Source organism: Diabrotica virgifera, chromosome 1 (assembly GCF_917563875.1).
Source record: "Diabrotica virgifera virgifera chromosome 1, PGI_DIABVI_V3a".
Lineage (NCBI taxonomy): Eukaryota > Metazoa > Arthropoda > Insecta > Coleoptera > Chrysomelidae > Diabrotica > Diabrotica virgifera.
In genome coordinates, this window is record NC_065443.1 from 167,447,352 (window position 1) to 167,473,809 (window position 26,458).

The following is a 26,458-nucleotide window of genomic DNA, read 5'->3' on the forward strand; positions in this document are numbered from 1 at the left end:
GGACGCTGAACACCAATACGTCATCAGGACCGACCCCCCGAAGCAGCTGGTGCTCAGGGTTACTGCTAGGGAACGTCATCTGGAGTTTTGAGGGTTTTCGGCACTTAATTGATGCAAACAGATTGCTCGAAGGTTTTTGGGATCGCTGAACACGAATACTTCATCAGAACCAGCCCTCGGAGCACCTGGTGCCCAGGGTCACAGCTGAGGCAGGTCATCTTCTGGAGCTTCGAGGGTTTTCGGCACTAAATTGATACAAACAGATTACTCGGGGGGTTTTTGGGGTTCCTGAACACGAATATGCCATCAGAACCGACCCTTAGAACATCTAGTACCCAGTGTGACTGATATGCACGTGATCTTCTGGAGTTTTGAGGTTTTCAGATACTAAATTGATGCAAATAGATTACTCGAGGAATTTTTGGATTTGCTGAATACGAATACGCCATCAAAACCGACCTCCGAAAACTCTCTAGGTTGCACCAATTTAGTGCTGAAACCAGTTTCTTCGGGGGTCGATTCTGATGACGTATTCGTGTTTAGCGATCCCAAGAACCCCCGGAATAACAAAATGTGGCCGTTAATTTACTTATTTTGACATGTTCACCTACTGTAGGTGCTGTATTAAAAAATCGATTTATTTCGGTGTTTTTAGTGCTAAAGGTCTATTGTTTTATGATACCTTCATATTATTCGCAAGTGTACATTATACCTAGTGTGACCAACTAGCCCGAAAAATTTTTATTTAATTTTATTACATTTAGGCCCGGTTTTTCAGTGAGCGGTTAAAATTTTGGTTAGCTAACCTAGTTTAAATTTTAACTAATATTTTAACCCTCATAGCGTTTTTCAGTGCTTTAAATCAAGTTAAGAAAATCTCGGTTAGCTAACAACTTTTTTTCTTCTGTTGGCAGCAGTAACTGTACGTGCGCATGTGCAATTCGAGAAATAATGATCAATTTGACAGAAAAATAAATAAAAGACAATTTCATAACCAAATTAAAAAAATGATTATTGCAATGTAATATCAAGTTCAGAATCTTTGTTTAGTTCATAATGTCTACCTCGGTTTCATAACAGAAGAGAATTAGAATTACTGGGACGATTTAGACTCTTTTTCCGATTTTGTTTGTCAAAGACCACGGTCTTATCACTATTTAAACAGATTGACCAGGAAATAAGAAGTCAGACTCTTTGGTAAATAATTAAGTATTTTGCTGTGCAGACAAATATAAAATAATCTTTTAATCATGCATTAAATCCTGTTACAGTAAGTGTAAACATAAGTACCTGTTACAGTTATATTTAAATATATTTCCTTATAATTCCTTCCTATATAATAACGATAATAATTTATAATTTCAATAATAATAATTTCCTTATAATAATAAGGAGGTATTAGAATACTCCCCGCGATGAAAGAAAATAACATAACCCAACTATATAATCCCTTCTGTCAGGCAGGTACACGGTTATTAGACTTTATTACGGTTGTCTTGTCCGACGGTGGTGGGGAGACTTATATTTTTGACTTTACGTCACGAGAGTTTACATTCCCATATTTTTAAATTATTTTCGATCATTGAATGTATGTTATTGTGTATATATGTGTATTATTTGTGTTATTATGAAATAATAAGACAAATAGTACACATTTTATCTTATACCGGGTGGCGAATCGTAAAAATGGCCATAGGAAACTCAATGTAAAGTTCTGAATTGTTGAATTCCTGCTTCCCTAATTATTCTACATCAAAAGTCATGAGAGAATACTTGTAGAGAATTAAAATCTGTATTAAAATCAAAAGTTAAAATTTTTCTACGATTTAAATGCATTCCAAAATTTTGAAAAATATGATACATTTGCCACAATAGGTATGCGTGTAAAAGTAAGGCCACACGTTACTATTTAACTGACAGTGCTCACACCATTGACTGAATAAAAAAATCTTTATTAATAATCCTTTCTCCGCAACTGAGGGTATCTTATCAACTGTATTGTTTTTAAACAATAGATGATAAAATAAATACAATTACGTGGCTAAAGGTTCTAGTTCTAAACCAAAGCCAGAATCAGAGAAAAAAAAAAGATGATAAAATAAAAATATTGACAGTTCAAAAATGTGAACATTATTGCGTTGTGTGTGGCCTAAGTTTGGGCTGAAAACTAAAATGTATTACATTTTTACAAAATTTTGGAATATGTTTAATTACGTAGACCAATTTTAACAGTTATTTCCAATACAGATTTCAATCCTCTTCAAATAGTTTCTAATGTCTTTTGATGTAAAATAATTATTAGGCAAGCTGGAATTCAACAGTTCAGAATTTTACATTGAGTTAATGCAAAACTTTGACGCATGTCAAAATTCTCAATGTGTTTTAATTGTATTCATTTTTTTCGAATCCTGAGAAAACTAATAAATATTTTTGAAAAATTTAATCTCAGAATGAAAAACTACATTATTACCGAGGGCTGAAAGTCCCTGAAAACTTCTATAATGTTTATTTTAATAAGTTACAGGGCTGAAAATAAAAGAAAAGTGTGATATTTAATTTCAAATATTTCATTCAATAGAATCTGCTTGTTTATTCTAAGGGGCTTTCCGCCCTCGGTAATAATGTAATCTTGCATCCTGCGTTTAAATTTTTCTAAAATATTTGGTTTTCTCAGGATTCGAAAAAAATCATATTACGATTCAAATGACAGTAAACTCTCGTGACGTAATCTCACCCTTAATGTTCATTGGCTAGTCGATTTAGGCAACCGTAGTAATGTCTAAGAACCGTGAGGCAGGTACTCAAAAAAATAAACATGATTCATGATGCATTCACTGCACCAATGCGCAAGCGTAACCGCAAAATTCGGAGTTAAACCATCTAACGATGATCGGTTAAAATCGTGGTTAACGTAAACGAGTTTAAGCTCTAACCTAGTACTGAAAAACTGATTAAACATGAATATTTCGGTGACCAAAAAATAAATAGGTTAACCCAGCACTGAAAAACCGGCCCTTAGTAGGTATAATTTTGGTGATTCTTTTAATTACCCTATTGAATATCTACACCTCTAACCACCGTTTGACGATACTTTAATCTAACGGAAATTTAAATATGGGGACATGGCCCGAATTATGAAGTCATGTCCCGGACCAGGCTTCCGGGCCACCCAAATTTTCAATGTTTTGGTAAAATTATATTTTGAATATTCTTCTAAAAATTCATATCAAACTGAATTGGTAGGACCAAAAAAAAGTCGACAATTTCGAGAGTGTAATATTAAGATCAATGCTCGGGGTGAGGCTTATAGATAAAAAAAAACAAATAAATGGATTAGAAACAAAAGCAAAGTAAAAGACGCAGGAGAACATGCTGCCAAATTAAAATAGAGCTTCGCAGGACACAATGCCCGACTGAAGGATAAAAGATGGAATCATGAAATACAACAATGAAGACCGTGGTTAGGAAGAAGAAGCAAAGGAAAGCCACAAATGAGATGCGCTGATGACATAAAGAACTTTGGAGGACACAACTGGAAACACGTGGCGCAAAATAGACAACACTGGATTGAATTGGGGGAGGTATATGTCCAAAGTTTGATTTCTGAATGCTGAAGAAGAAGAAGTTGAATATTAATACCACATCCAAAACGCTGCATAAATATCATGGTATTTGGTATTATAGTTCTACAAAAACTCAAAACTGTGAACTTTTTTTTCATTTCTGTATTTAATTACATATCGTCATTATCATTACAACCAATTATTTTGGCTTAACCTCATTAAAAATATCATTGTCAATATAAAAATGTTTAATAAATAAAATGAAATTATGAAAGTTCTATATTAAAAAAAATGGCCCGATTTTCATTGAAAAGTCGCGGATTTCAGATATTTTTTTCAGCCATGTCCCGAATTTGACTAAATAGAAGTTGGTCACACTAATTATATCATATTACAAGACATTGCCATTCTTCTACAAGACAAACATATTTCTTTTACTAGACAAAAAAACAACAAACCTGTTCTTTGCATTGTGGTATCTAAGTTTTGTTTCCTGTAGGATGATTACATCAAATTCGTCTTTTACGTTCATTGTTCAAGTTGTTTACAAAGTCCTTATTTCATATATTCCCTAACATTCCATGTTGCTATAAAAAATCCTCTATTTTATTAAGTACTTGCTATTAGTACTTTTTGTCTTTTTTTTTTGTGGTATTCCAAACTAGTTTTCCTTTTTCTCGCCTGGCCTATAGCCGCTTCTTCTTCTGAATGTGCTATACCTGATTTTGAATGTAGATTCTTGACATGTTTTGGGTTTTCTTTTTGTTGTCTCTCCTGTTTTTGCTCTTTACTGATCTCTTCTTCGATAATTGATAAGTTTATTACAGGCGGAAAAATGAAAGAATACCCATGAACGATCACATCAACCACTTATTATTAGGTCTGGATCCCGCGTATGAAAAAAAAGTTGATTAATAGCAAGCTGAAAATTTGTTAATAGCTTAAGGGTGTCTAGTCGGACAAACTTTGATATATGAGAACACTGGAACAGGGGAAGTTTTAATTGTGGAACAGGTTAAAAATTTGTAACGGTCAGACCACGAAAACGGCACATGTATTTTGTCCGACAGAACAGACTTAAACTCTCCGAACAGAGATTAAACTCTCATGCAAAAATCAGACTGCTATTTATCACCAAATGGGCGTTTTAATGAGTGGAACATGTAGAGTATGTCAAATGGCAGGAATTATGACAGGTGATAAATAGCAGTCTGATTTTTGCATGAGAGTTTAATCTCTGTTCGGAGAGTTTAAGTCTAGTCTGTCGGACAAAATAAATGTGCCGTTTTCGTGGTCTGACCGTTCCAAATTTTTAACCTGTTCCACAATTAAAATTGCCCCCGTTCCAGTGTTCCCATATATCAAAGTTTATCAGACTAGACACCATTAAGCTATTAACAAATTTTCAGCTAGCTATTAATAAACTTTTTTTCATACGCGGGATCCAGACCTATATGTATTTGCTGTCCTTTTCTATCAATAACAAACGTTTGTTATAGAAAAAGACAGCAAATACAAAATAAGTGATTGATGTGATCGTTCATGGATATTGTTTCATTTTTCCGACTGTATACATTAAAGAAGTCTTATATTCTTCATTCGTTGCTTATTTAAGCTCAGGTATCAGTAGTTTTTTTGCCATCTGTACCATTATATGGTTTATTTTTTTGTAGAGAACTATCGAAATACGTTACTCCAACTAAAAGCAATACCACGTCAACGACGTTGAAATACCAAAGTGAATGCCATTCGGAATCAGAAGGGTGGTCAGAGCCCGATAGAACAGTTTCCAGGGCCCGAATGGGTTTAAATCAGTCGCTTCCAAATACAAGTTTTACCAAAGTGACACGTCTAAGTGAAAGTACTGAAGATGATTCTACATGCAGTGTTAGTCCAAAGTTAAAATTGTATTATGAAAAACAACAGGTAAGAGGTTATATTCAATATTTATTATGTGTCTTGACCTACTGTATAACATTTACTTAGCTGTCTTTATCACCTGGTCCGACCAATTGTCCTGTAGCCCGTATTTGTTGAATAATAATTGTTATAAATTAGCAGGTTTCTGTGGTAAACTTTGGATAAACTGTTTACTCTAATATTGCAGCATCACATTCTTTCGATTAAAGCCGCAGTTTCACATAGCCATTCACTGTTATCGCAGCGCCTTTTAGCGGTGGGGATATTTCTACTGCGATGTGCTTTACTGCTACCTACTGATTCACTACCCGTATGTCCAAATGAAACAGTCGGTTTTTAAAGATGGCGCCGAATAAAAAAATAGGTATAGATGGTGTAACAGTGTAACTACTTATTTATTATTATTGAAGAAAAAATTATTATTGAAAAAAAAGTACCCTCGGTGGCGAAACGAATATACAGTAAAAAAATATTGGATGATTGGAACTGTTGGACAGTAATATCATCTGTGCTCATTCCTGTTCATTGGCTATCATGACTTTTCATTTTTTCTAGTATATACGTTGCTCTTATGGATGATGCTATTAGGGTGTCTTCATCTATAGGTAATTACCCATTTTTCCGCAATTTTTACAATTGCATCCTTTCTCTTCACATTATTCTTGTACAATGACGATTTGATATCCCATAAGCACTCATGTTCGCGGTATAATTCGTTTAATAAAATCATTTTTTCGTCCGAGAACGCAATGCGTTTTACAGATTTCGCCATTTTTATTTTAAAAATAAGTTACTGCGATAGCAAAACTAGAATTATTTCTACTTATCGCAGTAATTCTTATAACAATCTACTGCGGTCAAAGTGGTATGATTTACAACAAAGAACAGGTGACAGTCAAGCCACGTCTACCTAACAGTCGCTGCGATAACAGTAAATTAGGCTAATTCACGTAGCGGCAGTTTCACATAGCAGTTCACTGTTATCGCAGCGGCTTTTAGCGGTGGGGATATATCTACTGCGATGGGTTTTACTGCTACCTACTGATTCACTACCCTTATGTCCAAATTAAATAGTCAGTTTTTTAAAGATGGCGCCGAATAAAAAAAAGGTGTAGATGGTGTAACAACTTATTAATTACTATTGAAGAAAAAAATATTATGGAAGAAAAGTACCCTCAGTGGCGAAACGAACATACAGTAAAAAAAGATATTGGATGAACAAACCCTTATTAAAGAGACCTGGCTTTGACATGGAAAATAATTTATTAACAGAACGATTAAAACCATGGCACTGTTGGACAGTAAATAATCATCTGTGCTCATTCCTGTTGGTTGGCTATCATGAATTTTCTTTTTTTCTAGTAGATACGTTGCTCTTATGGATGCTACCTTCTTTTTTTGGGTTCCTTTTTCTATAAGCTATACCCACATTTTCCGCAATTTTTTCAATTGCATCCTTGCTCTTAAATGAATAAAAACATTTTTTTCGCCCGAGAACGTAATGTGTTTTCGCCAGATTTCGCCATTTTTATTTTATAAATAAGTTACTGCGATAGCAAAACTAGAATTATTTCTACTTATCGCAGTAATTCTTATAACAATCTACTGCGATCGAAGTGGTATGATTCACAACGAAGAAAAGGTGACAGTCAAACCACGCCTACCTAACAGTCGCTGTGGTAACAGTGAACTGCTATGTGAAACTGCCGCTTAGACAATATTCAGCTTGTGGGTAAAAAATAAATAATGTGTTTCGAACGGTAAAGCGCAGACGTTCGTCAAATCTATATATTCCGAAACGGAACGGTATATAAATTTGTTTATGGATATTTTAAACTGACTTCTGCAAGATAAAAAAAATAGAATTATGCATTTTGAAACTACTTGACTTAAACTTTATCTCATTTTTTTTGTTTTTTTTTTAAATTCGATGTCCAACCTATTGAAAAATTGCCTCAAATACCCTAAAAATTTTTTTTCGAAATTTTAATTTGTTTATTTGTTTTTTACGCTTTTAGCAGTAAGAATTTTGAAGGAAGTACAAGAATAACTTCTGTCTTAAAATAATCCAAATTATTTAAAAAAAAATGGTTTCGAACCGCGAACAGCAATCTTTTTATAATTGAACTTTTTTGACAAAGGCAATCTGCCTAAAACATTTGCGCTGTGAACTAAAAAAATATCTCCGGTTCGATGGATCTTAAAATCGTCCCTTTTTTAAAAGGATGCCTTTTTTCATAAACTTTCAGATGGTGTTGTGTTGAACCAGATTCTCAGGTTCTTCAACCAGGATGTTCTTCTTCTTCCTGGACCCCACTTTCCAAATATTTTTCCTTGTAGGATGGCTTGTAGGAGGGCCTATCTGGATTCATTTCGCATAATGTATCCGAAATTTGGAACTTTCTAGATCTGATGGTGATTAGTACCTCTTGATTCTACTTCATTATTTTGAGGACTTCCTCATTTGTGACTCGGTCAGTCCACGGGATTTTAAGTATTCTCCGATATAGCCACATCTCAAATGGTTCCAATTTTCTGCACATATCTTTGTTCAAAGTCCACGATTCAATACCATAAAAAAGGACGGAGGAGACGTAGCATAGCATCATTCTTATTTTTATACCAAGAAAGAGGCTATTGAAAGAGGCTATTGAAAAAGTCCCATCCGGTTGAAGGTGGATCTAGCTTTTCCGATGCGAGCTCTTATCTCTTGGCTGTTGGTCCATTCTTCGTTTATTATGTAGTCCAGGGTAATAATGTTTTTTCCATGACACTCGAGTAGCCAGGGTACTGAAGCGTTTTTTCGACATGACATACCTATGAGAACAAATTGTAACTATTTCCTGCGTAGGATCTGGCGGCCATTTTTATTTATAAACAATAATTTAGTGTCAAAAACGGCCTTTTTTCTTTTTTTCCAAATCAAGGGAAAACAGTGGACCTTATGGTTACTTTAGAACAAACATCTTAGAGAGCATGGGAAAAGCTTCAAAATGACGTGTTACAAAGGTTGATATACTTATTTATTGTTAATATAATTAAAAAAAAGGTCTAAATTGCAAAAAAATTAATTTTGCAATAACTATTGTAAAAATTAGTGTACAGCTTTGAAATTTTTGTAAAATGAGGGTTCTTTGGTGCATAATATGGGACAAAAATTTAGAAGCGAATCATTCAATTGTTTATATTTTATTCAAATTGTTTATCCCAGAGAGCTTTTTTTGCAATCACATAAGTCAGAAAAACATAACGTTAGAACCATTCTGCCGGTGTCAAATGAAAGAGCATAAGCTAAACTTTCAAATTTGTTTAAAAAAAGTTAAAAAAGTGCACTTATTAGAAATAAATAATTATGCAAAAGTGCGACTTTTACTCTATAAATTTGTTTAGAGTTCAGTAATTTGAATCTTTTAATTGACTGTTTAACAAATCATTAACATGCCTTAAAACCCTCTTTGTGGCTCAGTGGTAAGAGCGCCTACCTTTGGATCGAAAGGTCTGAATGGTCGTGAGTTCGAATCTCACCAGGGTCAGAAATTTTTCGTTTATTATAAATTAATAAATGAAAATAGTTTCTGTCCTTGTGGAATCGGTACTCACCGGAGGGACCGCAGACATTCGGATACAATTAGCGTCTCTTTGCAAAGATAATGACGTCGACTTTGCAAAGTAACAAGACACTCAACACACACACCACACATGACACTAGGTACTTAACTGCAAAAATTCACCGTACCTACCATGCCAATGGCCAATAGTTGTCGAGGCATTAGCTAAATAAAAAAAAAACATGCCTTAAATTAAAAATATATGTGAAAACCTTATGAAATTATTATAAAAACATACATTTCAATTTCTAATGCTATTTCCAAGCCATGGGCCTTCTAGGCCTGGAGAGCTAAATTATTACATTTCAATTTATTTTTTTTTATTTTTAAATAAGTACAGTGTTTTACATTTATAATTGTGCAGCTAAAACACGGTAAAAAATTAAATAAAATGTTTTTTTTTGTTTAACCCTTGTCGAGCGGTATAATTTTACACCGGTAACAGACGGCATAGGTACAATAATTGTACCTGTTATGTATTTTCTTAAAAATTCCTTAATCTAAAGGGAAATATTTGTTAGTTTTAAGATAATATTATTTATTACTGGTATAGTTGGTTAAAAATTGTTTAATATTGCAATAAATAGATAATAATATCGGCAATGTACGGATTTACAAGCAAAGATTAGAAGCCGCTTTTAAGTGACCCCTGTTATCTATCGTAAATTATTGAAATTACTGCAACAATAAACTTAGAAATAATGGTCGTAAACAAATTCTAGAAAGAGTAGCATTGTATTGTATTTTAATTGGAGACATAATAGATTTTATCCACATTTAGTTATTTGGTTTTTGTCAATACTTACGTGTATACCTAAAAATTATCATAAGTAATAATGATTCTAAATTTAGTTTACCGAAATGCCGACAACAGAGGTATACATAGAATAGAATCAACAAAGAAAACTTGTGAGAGATGTGGAATATGGAGTCTCTGTCACTAATACGTGCAGCAATGTCTCGGGATCGTTTCTCATGCGAAGATTTATAAAAATTGACAACGAAAATACCCGCCAATAACGCAAAAAAGCCGATAAGGCTGCACTCGTACGAGATACCTGAACAATGCTGAATAAAAATGTGCACCAAGGCTACAAACCATCAAAATGCATAAGCATAGATGAACAACTGTTTCCGTTTAGAGACCGCACACAATTTACACAATATATATCTCACTAACCCACTATACATGGTATTTTGGGTTTGTAGTCCATCAAATCCAATACAAATTCACCTTTATATTTGAAAAACAGCAAATGGTTCCCGACAATTTAATGTTGGCGAAAGAACAGTTTTGGATCTGGTCACGTCTTCTAAAGGTTCTGGATGAAATATTATCACAAATAACTTTTTACCAGTTTTAAACTAGCTAAAGTCTAGAATTCATGTCACATGAGGTTAGTGGGCTCAATTAGAAAAAATAAGAGATTTCTACTTATCAATATGCAAGCAAGCAAGAAAATACACAAATTTTACACAAATCTTGCATACAATCATGAATGCTCTTATTTGCTAAAGAAAAACAAAGCAGTAGTGTTACTCTCGTTCATGCATATAACAGGACAAGTAGCCGGAGATGATTGAGTATTAGAGTAAAACTAAAGGGATGTTGATACCACGGATAAAATGCTGGGTGAGTATACGGTCAAAAATCTAACATTGCTTTGGCTCTTAGCCTTTTTTTATAATATGATTGACGTCACTGGCCTAGCATCCTACATTATATCGAGATCGAGAGCACAATCCATTACAAAAAACAAACGACCAACGTAAGAAGTTTTTGAAGGATATTTCTAAAGATCGTTGTCTTGCTGTAGATACTCTTCCTCAAGTATCTCACAGCATTCGTGGATATACTCCAATAACCGGAAGTTGCCATGTTTGTCAAAACGAACGGAAAAAACAACCTAAAACGAGAAAAAGTTGTGTAGTATATTTTCTACCTATGTGCGACACACATTCTTTGTCTAAAACGACATGTATGTGTTGCGAAAATCCAAACTAACATTCATTTTTGTATTTTGATTCAAATAGATTATCATTTAAATACAAAATTTATTGATATTTTATAACATTCATTTAAAAAAAATACAAGGTACAAATGTACCTATGCCGTCGTTTAAGGGGGTAGGAACAATTTAAGCCCGCTGCTGGTAACTGAATAAATATTTCTTTGTTATATTTGGCTGACGTAATCTACTGGATAAATGTAGAGATGCCACAAAATTTCAAGTCTCTATCTCTTCAACAAAAAAAGTTATCACAATTTGAAAACTCAAAAGTTACAATTTGCCGCCCGACGAAGGTTAAACAAATTAAATTGTTTATTATAATTTACGAATCAACTGTATTTGTACTTAAAAGTACATACAAATTTAAAAAAATTATTAAAATCCATTGGTTGGTTCCCAAGATACAAAAAACTGTAGAATTTTGAAGTTGATATTTCAATTTTAGGTCGCACGGATTTTATGCTTCTACTTCGTCGGTTGCAAGCGGGTCGCATTTGTATTTCATTTTTGAAGCTTTACTGACGACTCCCTTGAAGAACAAATAAAACCAAAATTTTTTTATGAATACTTCGTGTCTTTGAAAAAGAAAGAGCGGTATTTTCGATCCTTATTTATTATAAACAAATTAGCTGTAAATTTTTAAAAAAATGTTGCTAACTTTGGCCCTAATTGACATAGGCTAACTTATTTTTTTAAAGTTCGTGTAAAAAGGAAATCTTTTGGAATGTGTAAAAAAAAATTTGTACCGGTCATAACAAGAAAGATATTCAAATTGTTTATAAGGAAAAATTGACGAGACTTTTGCATTAGTATATTATTCAACGAGCATGTAATGATGAATTACGACACTCGCCTACGGCTCGTGTCGCAAACTTCATCATCGTGAGTAATAGCCATTACATGTGAGTAGAATACTATACTTTTTCTACGACCTTTCTTTATTTTAATTAGTAAAAAATTTAATTATCAACTACTCGAGATTTAAATTATAATAATTTACAAAAATACCTAAATGCTATTTACCCCTAGTACGTGGCTGAATAATTGGTTGCCTACTATTACCAAATTCTTATTTATTGTAAAAATACAACTAGAAATAGTCAATATAAGTTCTATAAGTTCTATTCGTTTCCGAAAAATTATAAGCTTAAATTTGTACCTACTGTCAGTGAATTTAATAAATAGGAAATGGCTGTTGTCGGTGGACGTATATAATTTAACTATATATCATATAATAATATACTATTAATAATTGAGTATTCATTTGTATTTTGACAACGACACCCGACTTGGGCGTCGAAATGTTAATAAAATCATTTTTAGGTAAAATTGTGGCTTATTTCCCATTTGAATATACTTGATTATAAAAATGCCACAAGGAAATAGCTTCAGAACAATATACTATACATAATATGTTATAACATATTTAACACAAAATAACTAGAAAAATAAACACAATATTAGTTATAAATTACAATTAACATAAACAAAATGCGCTAATGACACTGTCACTAAAATAAATGATAAACGTCAAAATTTTTAGTAAACAAGATATAAACGTAAAAAATATACTGACAGCTAAAATTCCTTTAAAAATTTTTCGAAGTTAATTATATATAAAAAAATACAATAATTATTGTATTAAATAAACAAGTTTAAGTAATTTTATTTGCAGTTTATATACGATTAATATTAAAAGTGGCATGCGCCACTTGAATCTAACTTCAGCCCGTGAGTAATGACCCGTGAGTAATGAATTATTACTCACGGGTACAGTAATGGGTGCTATTATCTATGAAAAAATAGCGAATAATGAGCATGTTATTAAACGGTCGTAGAAAAAATTATTTATTACTAATAAATGCATTTTTTTATTAACTTTTTTTAAAGAAGTTTGAAAGTTTAGCTTATGATCTTTCATTTGACACCTGCAGAATGGTTATAACATTCTGTTTTTCTGTTATTGCAAAAAAAAACACTCTTGGATAAACAATTTGAATAAAATTTAAACAATTGAATGAATCGCTTCGAAATTATTGTCACATATTACGCACCAGAGAACCCTCATTTGACAAAACTTTCAAAGCTGTGCCCTAATTTTTACAATATTTACTGCGAAATTAATTTTTTTGCAATTTGGACCTTTTTTCTCAATTATATTAACAATAAATAAGTATATGAACCTTTGTAATACGTAATTTTAAAGCTTTTTCAATGCTCTCGAAGATGTTCGTACTAAAGTAACCACAAGATCCACTGTTTTCCATTGATTTGAAAAAAAAGGAAAAAATGCCGTTTTTTGACATTAAATTGTTTATAAATAAAAATGGCCGCCAGATCCTACGCAGGAAATAGTTACAATTTGTTCTCATAGGTATTACCTGTCGAAAAAACGCTTCAGTACCCTGGCTGTTCGAGTGTCACGAACAGGGTATATTTTTGGCTTACCCTGGCCTAATGGTGCCGAGGTAGTTGTAGTGCTTCACCCTTTCTACAATAACTATGGTAAATAATTAAATATCAATTTAAACTCTTTATAATTTGTTTGCAGGTTGCCGAACTTCAGCATCAAGTAGGTGAGCTTCGGGTTGAATGTGAGCAGCGTTCAGAACAATTGAAACAAATGGTAGCAAGGGAATTGTACGAACAAGTAAAGAGCAGTTTAGAAGAAACTAAAAGAAAGATACTACAAATCGAACTTATCAAAAATGAATTGGAAAGCCAAGTAACTGATCTCAAAAAACAAATAGAAGAGCTAACGAACTCCAAGGACGAATTAAAGGAAAATTCAGTTGTTAAAGATAAGAAAGTACAAAACTTAATGAATCTTCTTGAAGTTGAAAAAACAGAAAAGCTTCGCATGGCTAATAACTTGGAAAAGGTTAGTAAATATTTAATGTAAGAATATTCTTAAGAAATCTTGGAGTAAGTATTCTGTCCACTAAAGTATTTTCTTTAGATCAATTCACATCAGAAATCGGTTATCTACGTAATTTCTTTGTTAGTAAATACCCTATTTATAAACTAATCATTTGGTTCAACAGCTTTTCTTTAAATTCTTAAAACTCAAGTATTCAACACTTTTTGTTTATTTTGGTGTTACACACATACTCGTCTTTTACATAAGTTCCAATAAGTTCAGGGATCTAGTTAGCTTCTTTGTTTAGATTTTGACCAAGCCTAGTTGTATGGTTAACTGTCATTTTATTGATTTTTAAAGGAAGACAACCAAAATAATTATTTTTGAAGGGTTAAAAATAATAAATTCCTAGCTGAGGGCTTAGGACTCTTTTGTGTTCAAAACTGTGCTAAATCAAAATTTTGTCAGGAAGTAACTCATAGTAAATTATTATTACATAAAAGATTGCAAAAATATAAAAACTACCCAAATTGTTTCAAGGTTTAAAAAATTTAGTATACAAGTAATTTATTATTACTAAAGCATGTATTCAACGTGTATTCTTTCGTGAAAGAACGCAACTATTTGATGGTTTCAGTCTTTTTTCGTTTTCGTGTTACACAAGGAATACAAATCTGCGTTGATGCTATTTCGTACAGAAAACAACCGTAAAACTGAACATACTTGTACACGTCTTTAAGCCGGACTCAAACGACTCGTGTACTTGGCGAATAATCGTCACTTGCGTATACTTGCCATGTCGTCTGAGTGAGTGAGCGTATACTCGTACAATTATGTGTCACTCGTTGCCACTCGTTCGTCTTCCAACTGTTGTCGGTAAAAATGACCCGAGTCAAAGGGATCACGATTATTCGCACACTTGCGAAGTACATACTTGTCTATACTTGCAGAGGCGGTCAAACGAAATGTATAAATAATTGGCATTTACTGCGACTATTCATTTAGACCAGTGCATTTAGCACTAAAAACACCGGAATAAATCGATTTTTAAATACACCACCTAGAGACTTGCTAGTTTTGCATTGTGTTCAGGATGATAAAGGAAAGGATGAGGAAAAAAGTCTACAATAGAAAAGTGGGTGGAAATGCCTAATTAATAATTGCTTTTTAAAGTTCTTAACATGCATTAAAAAGTGCATAAACATGTTAAAATAAGCATATTAAGGGCCAAGTTTTGTTACTCGCGAGGTTTTTGAGGTCGCTGAACATGACTACGCTATCAGAATCTACCCCCGGAGCACTTGGTGCCCAGGGTCACTGCTAGGGCACGTCATCTGGAGGTTCGAGGGCTAACGGCCCTAAATTGATGCAATCAGTTTACTTGGAGGTTTGTGGAGTCGCTGAATACGAATATGCCATCAGAACCGACCCCCCGTAGCCCATATTGCCCAGTGTCACTGCTGTAGCACGTCATCTTCTGGAGTTTCGTGGGATTTTGGTACTAAATTAATGCAAACGGATTATGTGCTGCTGAACACGAATACTCATCAGAACCGACCCACGGAGCACCTTGTGCCCGTGGTCACTTCTAAGGCACGTCATCTTCTGGAGTTTTTAAAGTTTTCGGCACTGAATGTATGCAAATAGATTAAGGCTATGGGTACATAATTCACAAATATTTTACGGCTATCCCTAATTTTTCTGTCTTTACACGGCAAATTACGTGTAGTAAAATTCTCACTGGTATGGAAACTGCAGATGTAAACATTAGGTTGACAGTGACATTGTCATTAGAAAGGTAGAGATGGCTATTTCGGTTTCGTTCAGTTTTTAAATGTTCTTGGATAACCTTTACTTGTATAAATGATAGGATTATTTTTTCACTAATTATGTATTCAGTGGTTACCATTATTTATATACTATACAAATAGTCGAAAAAGAAAAAAAGTTTATTAGCGGAAACAGAAGACAAACTTAAGATATGGATGAACATATTATCAGAAGAAAGTCACAGGCTGTTAAAGTCATTCTTCAGTGTTCCCAAAGCTTCATATACCTGGGCAAAGAGCTAAATACTCAACTAGACCACTGAAAAGAAATCATAAGACGCATCGAAATAGCAAGGTCTGGTTTCATGAACATGCGTAAAATGCTCTGTAACCCCAAGCTATCAGTCACAATAAGATTGAGAACACTAAAGTGTTATGTGTGAATGTGTGGTCTCTATTACTATATGGTTGCGAGACCTGAACATTAAAACAGTATGACGTTAACAAATTGAATTTATTCGAAATGTGGATGAACCGCCGAATTTTAAGAATAAGCTGGGCCAGCAGAACCACGAATGAAAAATTACTGAGAATAATAAACACACGTCCTCATCTGGTCAATACTATCAAAATTAGATAGACGTCATATCTAGAACACATAATGCGCCATAGGGAATTTGAGCAGCTCCAGCTAATATTAAATGGCAAGATCGAAGGTAAAAGGGGTTAAAGAAGAAAGAAAAAATCTTGGCTCCGAAACATCAGAGATTGGACCCACACAACAGGAAATGACTTAATTCATCAAGCCCAGATTAGTGAGAAATTTGCCATATTGACCGCCAACCTCAATAGAGAAGTCACTTAGGAAAAGGAGCCGAAAATATCATTTTATTATTTTTCTTCGAGAAAGAAAAACGTTAAAACTCTCCGTAAAAAGCGAAGCCTTTAATTATAAAATCTTAAAATCATCTTTATTAAAATATGAAGCCGACATTTAATAATTCACTCAATAAAATGGGCGGAATGCATAAAACGTAGTAGATGCTATTGCTTCAGCAAATAGTCACTACTTTGTAGCATTTTCTTTTACATAAAAGTAGGTGCGTTTGTTGAGAAGAACTTACTACACAACAGAAGTACCTACTACTGACCAGAAGTATCTACTAAAAAGCGTAGCGCCAGCCGTGTCTGCATTACACCAATCGTGATGGAATTAATTTTCCATGTGCTTGTGATTTGTGAATTCACATTTTTACGTACCAAATTATTAGAATTGTACATGAGTCAAAATGAGTGACTCAGATCCGAAGCGACAAAGAGTTACGCGAGGATAAAAATGAAAAATTATTATTTGTTAATCTTCTTCACAATTATTAAATTTTATTTGATAAAAGAATGACCCAAAAATTAAGAATCTTCTTCTTAGTTTGTAAATTTTTCTATGACACACATTCATAAATGCTGTCATATTGTAACAAAACAATACCTACGCCGAAGACGTCCACCCACCAACTTCACTTAAACTGAAGCAAAATACTACTAAACAAGCACATACTTCAAAAGCGTAGTACATTCTTCTATGTAGGCTGGTAAATACTAGCAAATACTACGGAGAAAAGCAAATGCTTTTTATGTTTAGTGAAATCTTCAAAAATGTAGTACGTACTTGAAGCATTAGCATTTACTACATTTTATGCCACCATGGGCACTTTACTTTATAGCTAAACTCGCACCTATTTATGGTTATCGGAACAAACTCTTATAAAAATACTTGGAAATACTTGGATTTTCCATAAATAATATATAAACAATAAATAACTTTTTATTAATTGTACGCCTTAAATCAATTATTACTTTTCAAATACACTATCAATACTATTTAATAAATAACTCTTTGATTGAGTTTATTATCATCGTAAAAGCGTTAAAAAGCAGTAGCAGAATGAACTGCTATATCAAAATAGCGGGTCGGACACATCTCTACTTGTCACTGTCTTGAGTCTTGTCATAACATTATATTCGAATGAGTGCGTTGTATGACAAAGATAGCGAACGTTCGATTTCCACGGACATGGTGTCCATTTTTTCGAATCCTGAAAAAACTAATAAATATTTTTAAAAAATTTAGACACAAAATGAAAGACTAAATTATTATCGAGGGCCGAAAGTCCCTTATAATATATAAAAAGTTTCTTTCGAATGAGATATTTGAAATTAAAAATCACACTACATTTTCTCTTAGTTTTTCACCTCTGTAACTTATTATAATAAACATTATAGAAGTTCTCAGGGACTTTCGACCCTCGCTAATAACGTAATCTTTCATTCTTCGTTTAAATTTTTGAAAAATACTTATTAGTTTTCTCAGGATTCGAAAAAAATGAATCCCCATTTGAATAGCATTGCAGCCGAAAATACGTACCGATCCTCGTAAGTAGGCGGTTTTTGGGGTCGCTGAATACGAATACGCCATCAGAACCGACTCCCCGACCACCTGGTACACAATGCTAAGGCATGTTATTTTCAGGAGTTTGGGGGTTTTGGGCATCAGGTGCAACGGGGGATCGGTTTTGATGGCGTATTTTTGCTCAGCTACCCCAAAACTCGGGTAATCTGTTTGCATAAATTTAGTGCCGAAAACCCTCTAAACTCTAGATGACGTGCCTTAGCAGTGAACTTGGACACCAGGTGTCCCGACGGTCAGTTCTGATGGCGTATTCGTCCTCAGCGATCCAAAAACCCCCGAGTAACAAAATCTGGCCCTAATACACTTATTTTGACATGTTTATGCACTTTAAAATGCAACTATGCATTTCCAGCCATTTTTCTATTGTTGACTTTTTTACTGGCAGTGGTGTCATCCTGAACACAATGAAAAAAGTTGTAACTTTCTACGTGCTGTATTTAAATATCGATTTATTTTGTCCTAAATGTCCTGGTCTATTTATTAGTAATTACACCACGGATTCATTTGTGAAGGTCGTTAAGCCAAATCTTTACGCTCGCGTACTTGTAAATTGTACACGTCGTGTGAGTGCCCTGTTTGTCATTGCAATCGCAAACTCGTATACTTTCCAAGTAGGCGAATAATTCTGTACTTGCGAAGTACACGAGTCGTTTGAGGCCGGCTTTAGAAAATATTCCAGAGAATAATGGAGCGGACTGAACCACGGAAAAACTTAGCTAAGTTCGCATTCCAAACCATTCCCATCCATTCCATGTTTTTTTTTTATTATCAGCATCAACCACTTTGGGTTATTAGCTGTACTGTCATTGATACATGGTTACTTAAATCTAATAGCATTTTGATTAGGTATTACATAAGTTCACATTTAGGTAACAATATCATAACTTACAAATTAAGAATGGGGTTTATAAAATGTTAACAGTGGTTATAGTTTGTTTAAAACATTAATGTCTTTCAAATAATTAAACAAATGCGTAAGCTTACAGTGTGATCCTAAGGCTGCTTTTATATTGAGAGGTATGGAGTGTTTTTGTCTTTCATTAAGATATTTAGGACACTCTATTAATATATGTGTTACATTGATGTCGCAATTACACAGGTCACAAATAGGGCGATTTGACTTAGAGATTAGGTAGCTGTGAGTAAGTCTGCTATGCCCTATGCGTAAACGATTTAGCTTCACAAACAGCTGGCGATTTAGGTCTATCTCACACCAAGGTTCAATTGAGGGCTTTATTGTGTGTAGAGATGATTGTGAAAGATTCCATTCGTTTTCCCATTTGTTTAACACTTTTTCTTTAAGGAATGGTTTGTAATCGGAAACAGGCACTAAGTTCACTAACACTGAAGACGCACTGTGTATTGCTTCTCTGGCATGGAAATCTGCTTTTTCGTTTCCTTAAAGTCCAATGTGTGATGGAACCCATATAAAGCTTACTTGCTGCATCGTGTTCTTCAGTAAATGTAATTGTTCTTTTATTAAAATACTTATAGGATTACTTGTATATAACTGTTCTATCGTCTGTAATGCACTGAGAGAGTGGGTAATTATGACAGATTTTGGAATTTTTTGAGTACGAATGTGAATGAGGGCTTGCAGAATTGAATATAGTTCTCCAGAGTAAATACTGCAAGTGGAAGATAATTTAAATTGTAATATAGTGTTTGAATCTACAACTGCCGATCCCACACCATCAGCAGTCTTAGATGAATCTGTATAAATATAACAATGATCTGGGAAAGAAGCAAGTATGTTGAGAAAAGATTGATTAATTGTTGCATGGGGGGTATCAAGCTTATTGTATTTAGAAAGAGTTAGATCACATATTGCAGGAGGAAAGGTCCAGGGCGGAGGAGTAACTGTATTTGTCTGATTAAAAAATTTTGGGAACTGAATATTATTGAGAGAGAGATATTTTCTGATTCTCTCGTAAAAGGGGGGGTTAGTTCTTTTTCTATTTACATAAGTTTCTTTGAAACGTTCTTCAATAGTGTGGTGGAAAGTGGGATGCGATTCTATTGCATATATGGATGATGCGTAGACTAATGACAAGTACATTCTTCGGAAATTTAAAGGTGGTTCTCCGGTTAAACATTGTAAACTATTAATGGGGCTAGTACAGAATGCTCCTGTGGCTATTCTTAATGCTGTATTTTGTATGACTTCTAGTTGAGCAAGAAGTGTCTTCTTTGCAGATGAGTATACAATTGATCCATAATCGAGTTTGGATCGTACTAGAGATTTGTAAATAAGAATCAAACTTTTACAATCTGAACCCCAATTACGATTGCACAGTGTACGCATTAAGTTGAGACCAGATTGACAGGATTGTTTAATGTGCATAATGTGGTACTTCCAAGATAGTTTTTTATCAAAGATCACTCCTAGAAATTTTAAGTGTTCCACATAAGTTAAGTTGTTTCCATATAACTGAAGATCTGGAGTTGTAGACTGCCGTTTTTTTGAAAATAAAATACATTTAGTTTTGGTTGTAGAGAATTGCAATCCTACAGCTTTCGACCAGTTTTCAAGGTGACTTAATGCACATTGTAAATTTTTCTGTATAGAAAGAATATTTTTTCCTCTTGAATATATGACTAAATCGTCAGCGTATAATCTCGCTTTAACAAGTTGTGGAAAGTTTTCTAAGATTTTGTTTATTGCTACTAAGAATAGTGTTGAACTAATAACAGATCCTTGAGGTGTTCCATTTGTTTGGTCTTTAGTGCTGGATAGTGTACCATTTATCTTAACCTTAAATTGTCTCTTACTAAGAAAATTTTGAATGAAATATAGCATGTTACCTTTGACGCCCCACTGACTTAGTGTGTTAAGAATGTCATATCTCCAAGCCATGTCAAACGCTTTTGTTATATCGAAAAAAACCGCAAGACATTCCTGTCCAATTGCAAACGATTCATTTATCTCGGATTCTAGGTCAATTAAATTATCTATAGTGGATCTGTTCCTGCGAAAGCCGCTTTGTTCATTGATTATTAATTTATTATTTTCCAAAAACCACCTTAGTCTATTATTCACCATTTTTTCCAAGATTTTACACATTGTGTTGGTAAGCGAAATTGGCCTATAGGATTCGGGATCAGTTCGTGGTTTATTTGGTTTTAGTAATGGAACTATTATCGCCTGCGTCCATTTTGTGGGAAACTCATTATTAGTCCAAATTCTGTTGTATAGGTTAAGAAGATATTGTTTTCCATTATCTGGTAGATTTTGTAAGAAACTAACAGGAATATCGTCTGGTCCTGGCGCCGATTTTTTGCTGGTACTTAAAGAGTGATTAAGCTCTTCCATGGTAAATGCTATATTAAGAGGATTATCTTCAATGCAATTAAAATCTATTAATTTATTTTCCGAAATCATCTTGGTATTGATAAATTCTTTAGAAAAGTTGTTATTGCTGGAGTTCATTTCAAATTGTTTTGCTAATAAATCTGCTATTTCGTTATTAGATGTTACTATCTGTTTGTTATTGCATAGAAATGGAATCTTTTTATAGGTATTACTTCCAGATATTTTTCTAACCTTTTCCCATACGGTGCTTATAGGCATAGTGGAATTAATAGAGGACATAAATTCTTGCCAAGATTTTTTTCTGTTCTTTTTAGTTATATATCTAGCTTGAGCCCGTAACTTCTTATATTCTATAGTATTTTCAAGTGTTTTGTGACGTTTCAATTTGTTAAAGGATTTTTTATATTTCTTTATTATATCAGTACACTCTGCGTTCCACCATGGTAATGAATTTCTTTTATGTAGAGTTTGTGTTTTACCTACATGATTTTCACCGGCAAGATGGATTAATGATATAAACGAATTCAAAAGTTCATCTATATGATGATTTTCGGTGACTTCTTTTAAGCTATGGCAGTTCTGTTGAGTATACTTTTTGAATAAATACCAATCGGCATTCTTTAGATTCCATTTTGGAATTGGGGTTGTATTAGTATCTTCATAATTACTGTTAAAAGAGACTTTAATAGGATAATGATCACTTCCAAATAAAAACGGAATTACATCCCATGAAAATTTTGCTGACAGTACAGGATCACATAATGACAGGTCGATAGCTGATGAAGTACCTGTATGAATATTATATCTTGTTGATTGTCCATCATTCAGTACGTTTAGGTTTTTTGAGGTAATTATGTTTTCTAAAATTTTGCCCTTGGAATTTATTCCAAGAGATCCCCATATTGGATTATGGCTGTTAAAATCACCAACGATTATTCTGGGAGTGGGAATCTGATCTAATACATCTGAAATATCTGCTTCTGTGATAGGTAAGTCAGGTGAAATATAAATATTACAGATATTCATTTTTTGTGGAAAGGACACTGATACTCCTACTACTTCTAAATTACTATTGATTACTAATGCTTCTGATTCATATTTTTTGTTAACATACGTAACAACTCCTCCACTAGCGATATTTGCGTTGTCTCGGTTTTTATGGAAACAAGAATAATTCTTCATGTCATAACTATGATATCCTTTAAAGTTTGTTTCTTGTAAACATATTATTGATGGTGAGATTATTGAACATAAATGTTTAAGCATTTCTAAACGGGGATAAAACCCGTTAACATTCCATTGTAGTATCGGTTCGAAGATTTTAGTTTATTTCTGGACCTGAATTTGTCGAACAATCACTATCTTGATAAGCGGGATCGTCTAGCATTTTTTCGATTTTGTTTATTAATTTAGTGCATTTGGTTTTCATGCTTTTTTCTGTAAAATATGGCTTAATTGTTGTTAACATGTAAATAAAGTTGGGTATATCCGTTGTGTATGTTTGTAATAAACTAATGGGATCAGTCGAGCTAGTATAATTTTCAAAAAAGTCAAGTGTTTGTTCATATGTTAAGTTAAAATTATTTGACGTATCGTGAAATACTGTTTTTGTTGGCATCATTATTTCCTGAATTGATCTGGTAGATTCAGTTTGCTTTTTTTGTTTCTTTTTGGTTTGTGTTGGTACTTTAAATTCTTTATTTAATTCTTCAGTGGGAGATGGAGTAGTATTAATTTCCGAAATTGTTCTCTTATTGGTCGTTGACTGATCCTTAGATATACAATTAGTTTCCATAATTAATACGGGGGGCATTAAATTAGTATCTGTTTGTTGGTTAAGTGAAGGTTCGGCATTAGAATTACTGACTGGATGATTTGGTTCCATTTCTAGGGGTGATGGAAAAGACTTGGGGGATTCTTGTGGTTGTTGTTGTATTGGTTGTTGTTGTTGTATTGGTTGTTGTTGTTGTATTGGTTGTTGTTGTATTGGTTGTTGTTGTATTGGTTGTTGCGGTTGGTGTTGGATATGAGAGGAATCGTTTTGTTGATTATGATTTGAACAATTTGCTGCAATGTGACCTGTGTTCTTACATATAAAACATGAAGGTTTATCTAAACTTAAATATATGCGATACGAAGTTTGATCATATGTCATTAAGAAAGAAGAGGGAAGGTCTATATCTGCAAGTGGTTGAATATAAGTTTGTCTTCTAAAACTGAGGACGTGTTGAAATTCTGGAAGTTGACTACCGATTCTAAGGAAGGTTAAAGGTGACATTAATTTAAGACCGAATTTGGTTAACTCATTCTCTATTAGAATATGTGGAATAGAAGGGCAAACACCCGATAGTAACAGTCTTTCGTTTGGAGTTATCAATTTTCGTGCTTTTAGATTTTCGCCTTTAATTGTTATTTCTGCTGGACCGGACATAATAGGTCTGGATCCCGCGTATGAAAAAAAAGTTGATTAATAGCAAGCTGAAAATTTGTTAATAGCTTAAGGGTGTCTAGTCGGATAAACTTTGATATATGCCAACATTGGAACAGGGGCAGTTTTAACTGTAGAACAGGTTAAAAATTTGGAACGGTCACCTCACGAAAACGGCACATTTATTTTGTCCGACAGAACAGACTTAAACTCTCCGAACAGAGATTAAACTCTCATGCAAAAATCAGACTGCTATTTATCACCAGTCATAATTCCTGTCATTTGAAATAGTCTACATGTTCCACTCATTAAAACGCCCATTTGGTGATAAATAGCATTCTGATTTTTGCATGAGAGTTTAATCTCTGTTCGGAGAGTTTAAGTCTGTTCTGTCGGACAAAACACATGTGCCGTTTTCGTGGTGTGTCCGTTCCAAATTTTTAACCTGTTCCACAGTTAAAACTTCCCCTGTTTCAGTGTTCGCATATTTCAAAGTTTATCCGACTAGACACCCTTAAGCTATTAACAAATTTTCAGCTTGCTATTAATCAACTTTTTTTAATACGCGGGATCCAGACCTATAAATTTTTCCACCAGGGATTCGCTGGAGAGATAAATACATATTCTGTTATTTGATAGCCTTGATGAAAATAAAATATTCCGTGGATGAACAACTTCACCAAGTGCTATTAAGTACTCTTCTATTTTAGTATCAGGTAGCGAATTAAATAAAATTGCTTGCAGCTTTGAAGGAAATTGAATTGAAGAAGCATTGTTAAGCACAGTTGAATATGAGGTTTTGTTTTGAGGTTGTTGATGATCTTCAGTCATGATTGTTGACAAATTAGTTAGGTCGGATCTGGTATCATTTGGTATACTCATTAGTAATTATGAACCAGTTTCAGAACCAGAACTAGTTCCGAGAACTGGCCTTTCGGCCGTCACTTAACCTTACAAACGGTATGCTTTGTAATGTTTTGAATAAATAAATAATAAAAACTCACTGGTTTATTCCGTAAGGTAACTGCACTATATACTATTACTTTTTGCTTATTTTCAAGTTTATTTGGATATAAACTACTTGAAAAAAGATGATTTTTTGGGACTGAAATGTAAACACAGTTTGTGTTACCATGTTCAGGACCGGACTCTCTTCCATGTTGTTCCGTTTCTTAATATTGCAAGGCTTTTCTAAGCGTAAATTAATTAACATTTTGTTTTTACGTTTTGTTTAATTTTGGACGCATATTTCATATAATTTTCGGTAAGACTTAATTATTTATTGTATTCGCCATCCTTTTCTTTTTTACACCGATTTACCATGTTTAATATATCCGGTATATCTTCAGCACAAGTGCATTCAGTTTTTATTTCTTAATTCGCTATATTTCAGCGCTTTAATCTTTTTCAGTTTATTTATATTATTTATTTTATTTTCAGATTATAGAAAAAACCAAAGAAGACGTGGAAACAAAACAAAAAGAATGTGAAGAATTGAGAGTAGTGCTAAAGAAAGAAATGGAAGAGTTTGTGAAAAAAGTAGAATCAGAACACGCTAAATCTCTTAATGAGGTTGAACACAAGGCAACTGAAAAAGTAAATAAAATTGAAAATGAGTGTTCTCAAATATTCCTCCAAAAAATTACAGAAGTTCAAGATAATTATTCAAGAAATTATATCAGAAGAGCGGACGCTGAAGAAAAATTAGCCGAAGTGGACAGACTAATACACGAATTAGACAACCTTAATGATGTTGTTGCAGGCTATGAGTCCACCATACAATCGTACAAAACAAAAGAACAAGAATTTAATAACAAGGTCGCGGAAAGTCAAGAACAAATTATCGGTTTGAGGAAAGAACTAGATTCGACTACTTTGCAATATTCCGAAGCCGTTATGGAGAAAACTAAGTTAGCCAATGAAAAAACATGGTTAGAGCAAGAACTGAGCAGGTAATATTAAAATTAATATAGGTCAATGTGGTGCTGGTCTTTACACATTTATGGCATTATTAACAAATTAGTTGTATGATTATTATTATGTATGTCGATTTCAACCTTGAGTAGAAAAAGTGGCGGCAACGATATTTTTTAATACCAGTTTATGCTCCTCTTGGATTTTAAACAGCTTCTTGATCTTAACGTCAACGCTGTTAATCGCACAAGTTATATGAAACTTCTGCAAAATAACGTTTGACTTCTATAATATAGATCTATACTTCGTTCGCTTTCAAGGTAAGCTAAGATGCCAGTTTCAGACGCCTGATGGGCGGGTTTGCCGTGTCGTCGCAGCTTGTCATTGGTTATAAATTCCAATGGCTGTAACAAGCTGACCAATTACAAGCTGTAACGACACGTCAAACCCATCGATCAGGCGTCTGAAACTTGCGTCTTAACTTATCTTTGAAGCGAACGAAGTATAGTTATACGTTTGAAGTGGGATGTTTTAGAACACCAGCCGTATGTATTTGATCCATTATAATTGACATTATTTGGCGTCAGTTCAGTTCGGACGTCAA

The 26,458-nt window shown here is 33.6% G+C and overlaps 1 protein-coding gene across 5 annotated transcripts in view; it reads left to right on the forward strand.

The window, feature by feature from the left end:
- LOC114338775 (centrosomin) overlaps window positions 1-26,458 on the forward strand; it is a 652,106-nt gene that overhangs the window by 571,705 nt on the left and 53,943 nt on the right. For all 5 annotated transcript variants that reach the window (XM_050641722.1, XM_050641725.1, XM_050641721.1 and 2 more), the window contains 3 exons: window positions 5,237-5,489; window positions 13,655-13,984; window positions 25,381-25,892. In XM_050641722.1, the coding sequence (XP_050497679.1) occupies window positions 5,237-5,489; window positions 13,655-13,984; window positions 25,381-25,892 (1,095 nt within the window). The remainder of the gene's footprint in view (window positions 1-5,236; window positions 5,490-13,654; window positions 13,985-25,380; window positions 25,893-26,458) is intronic.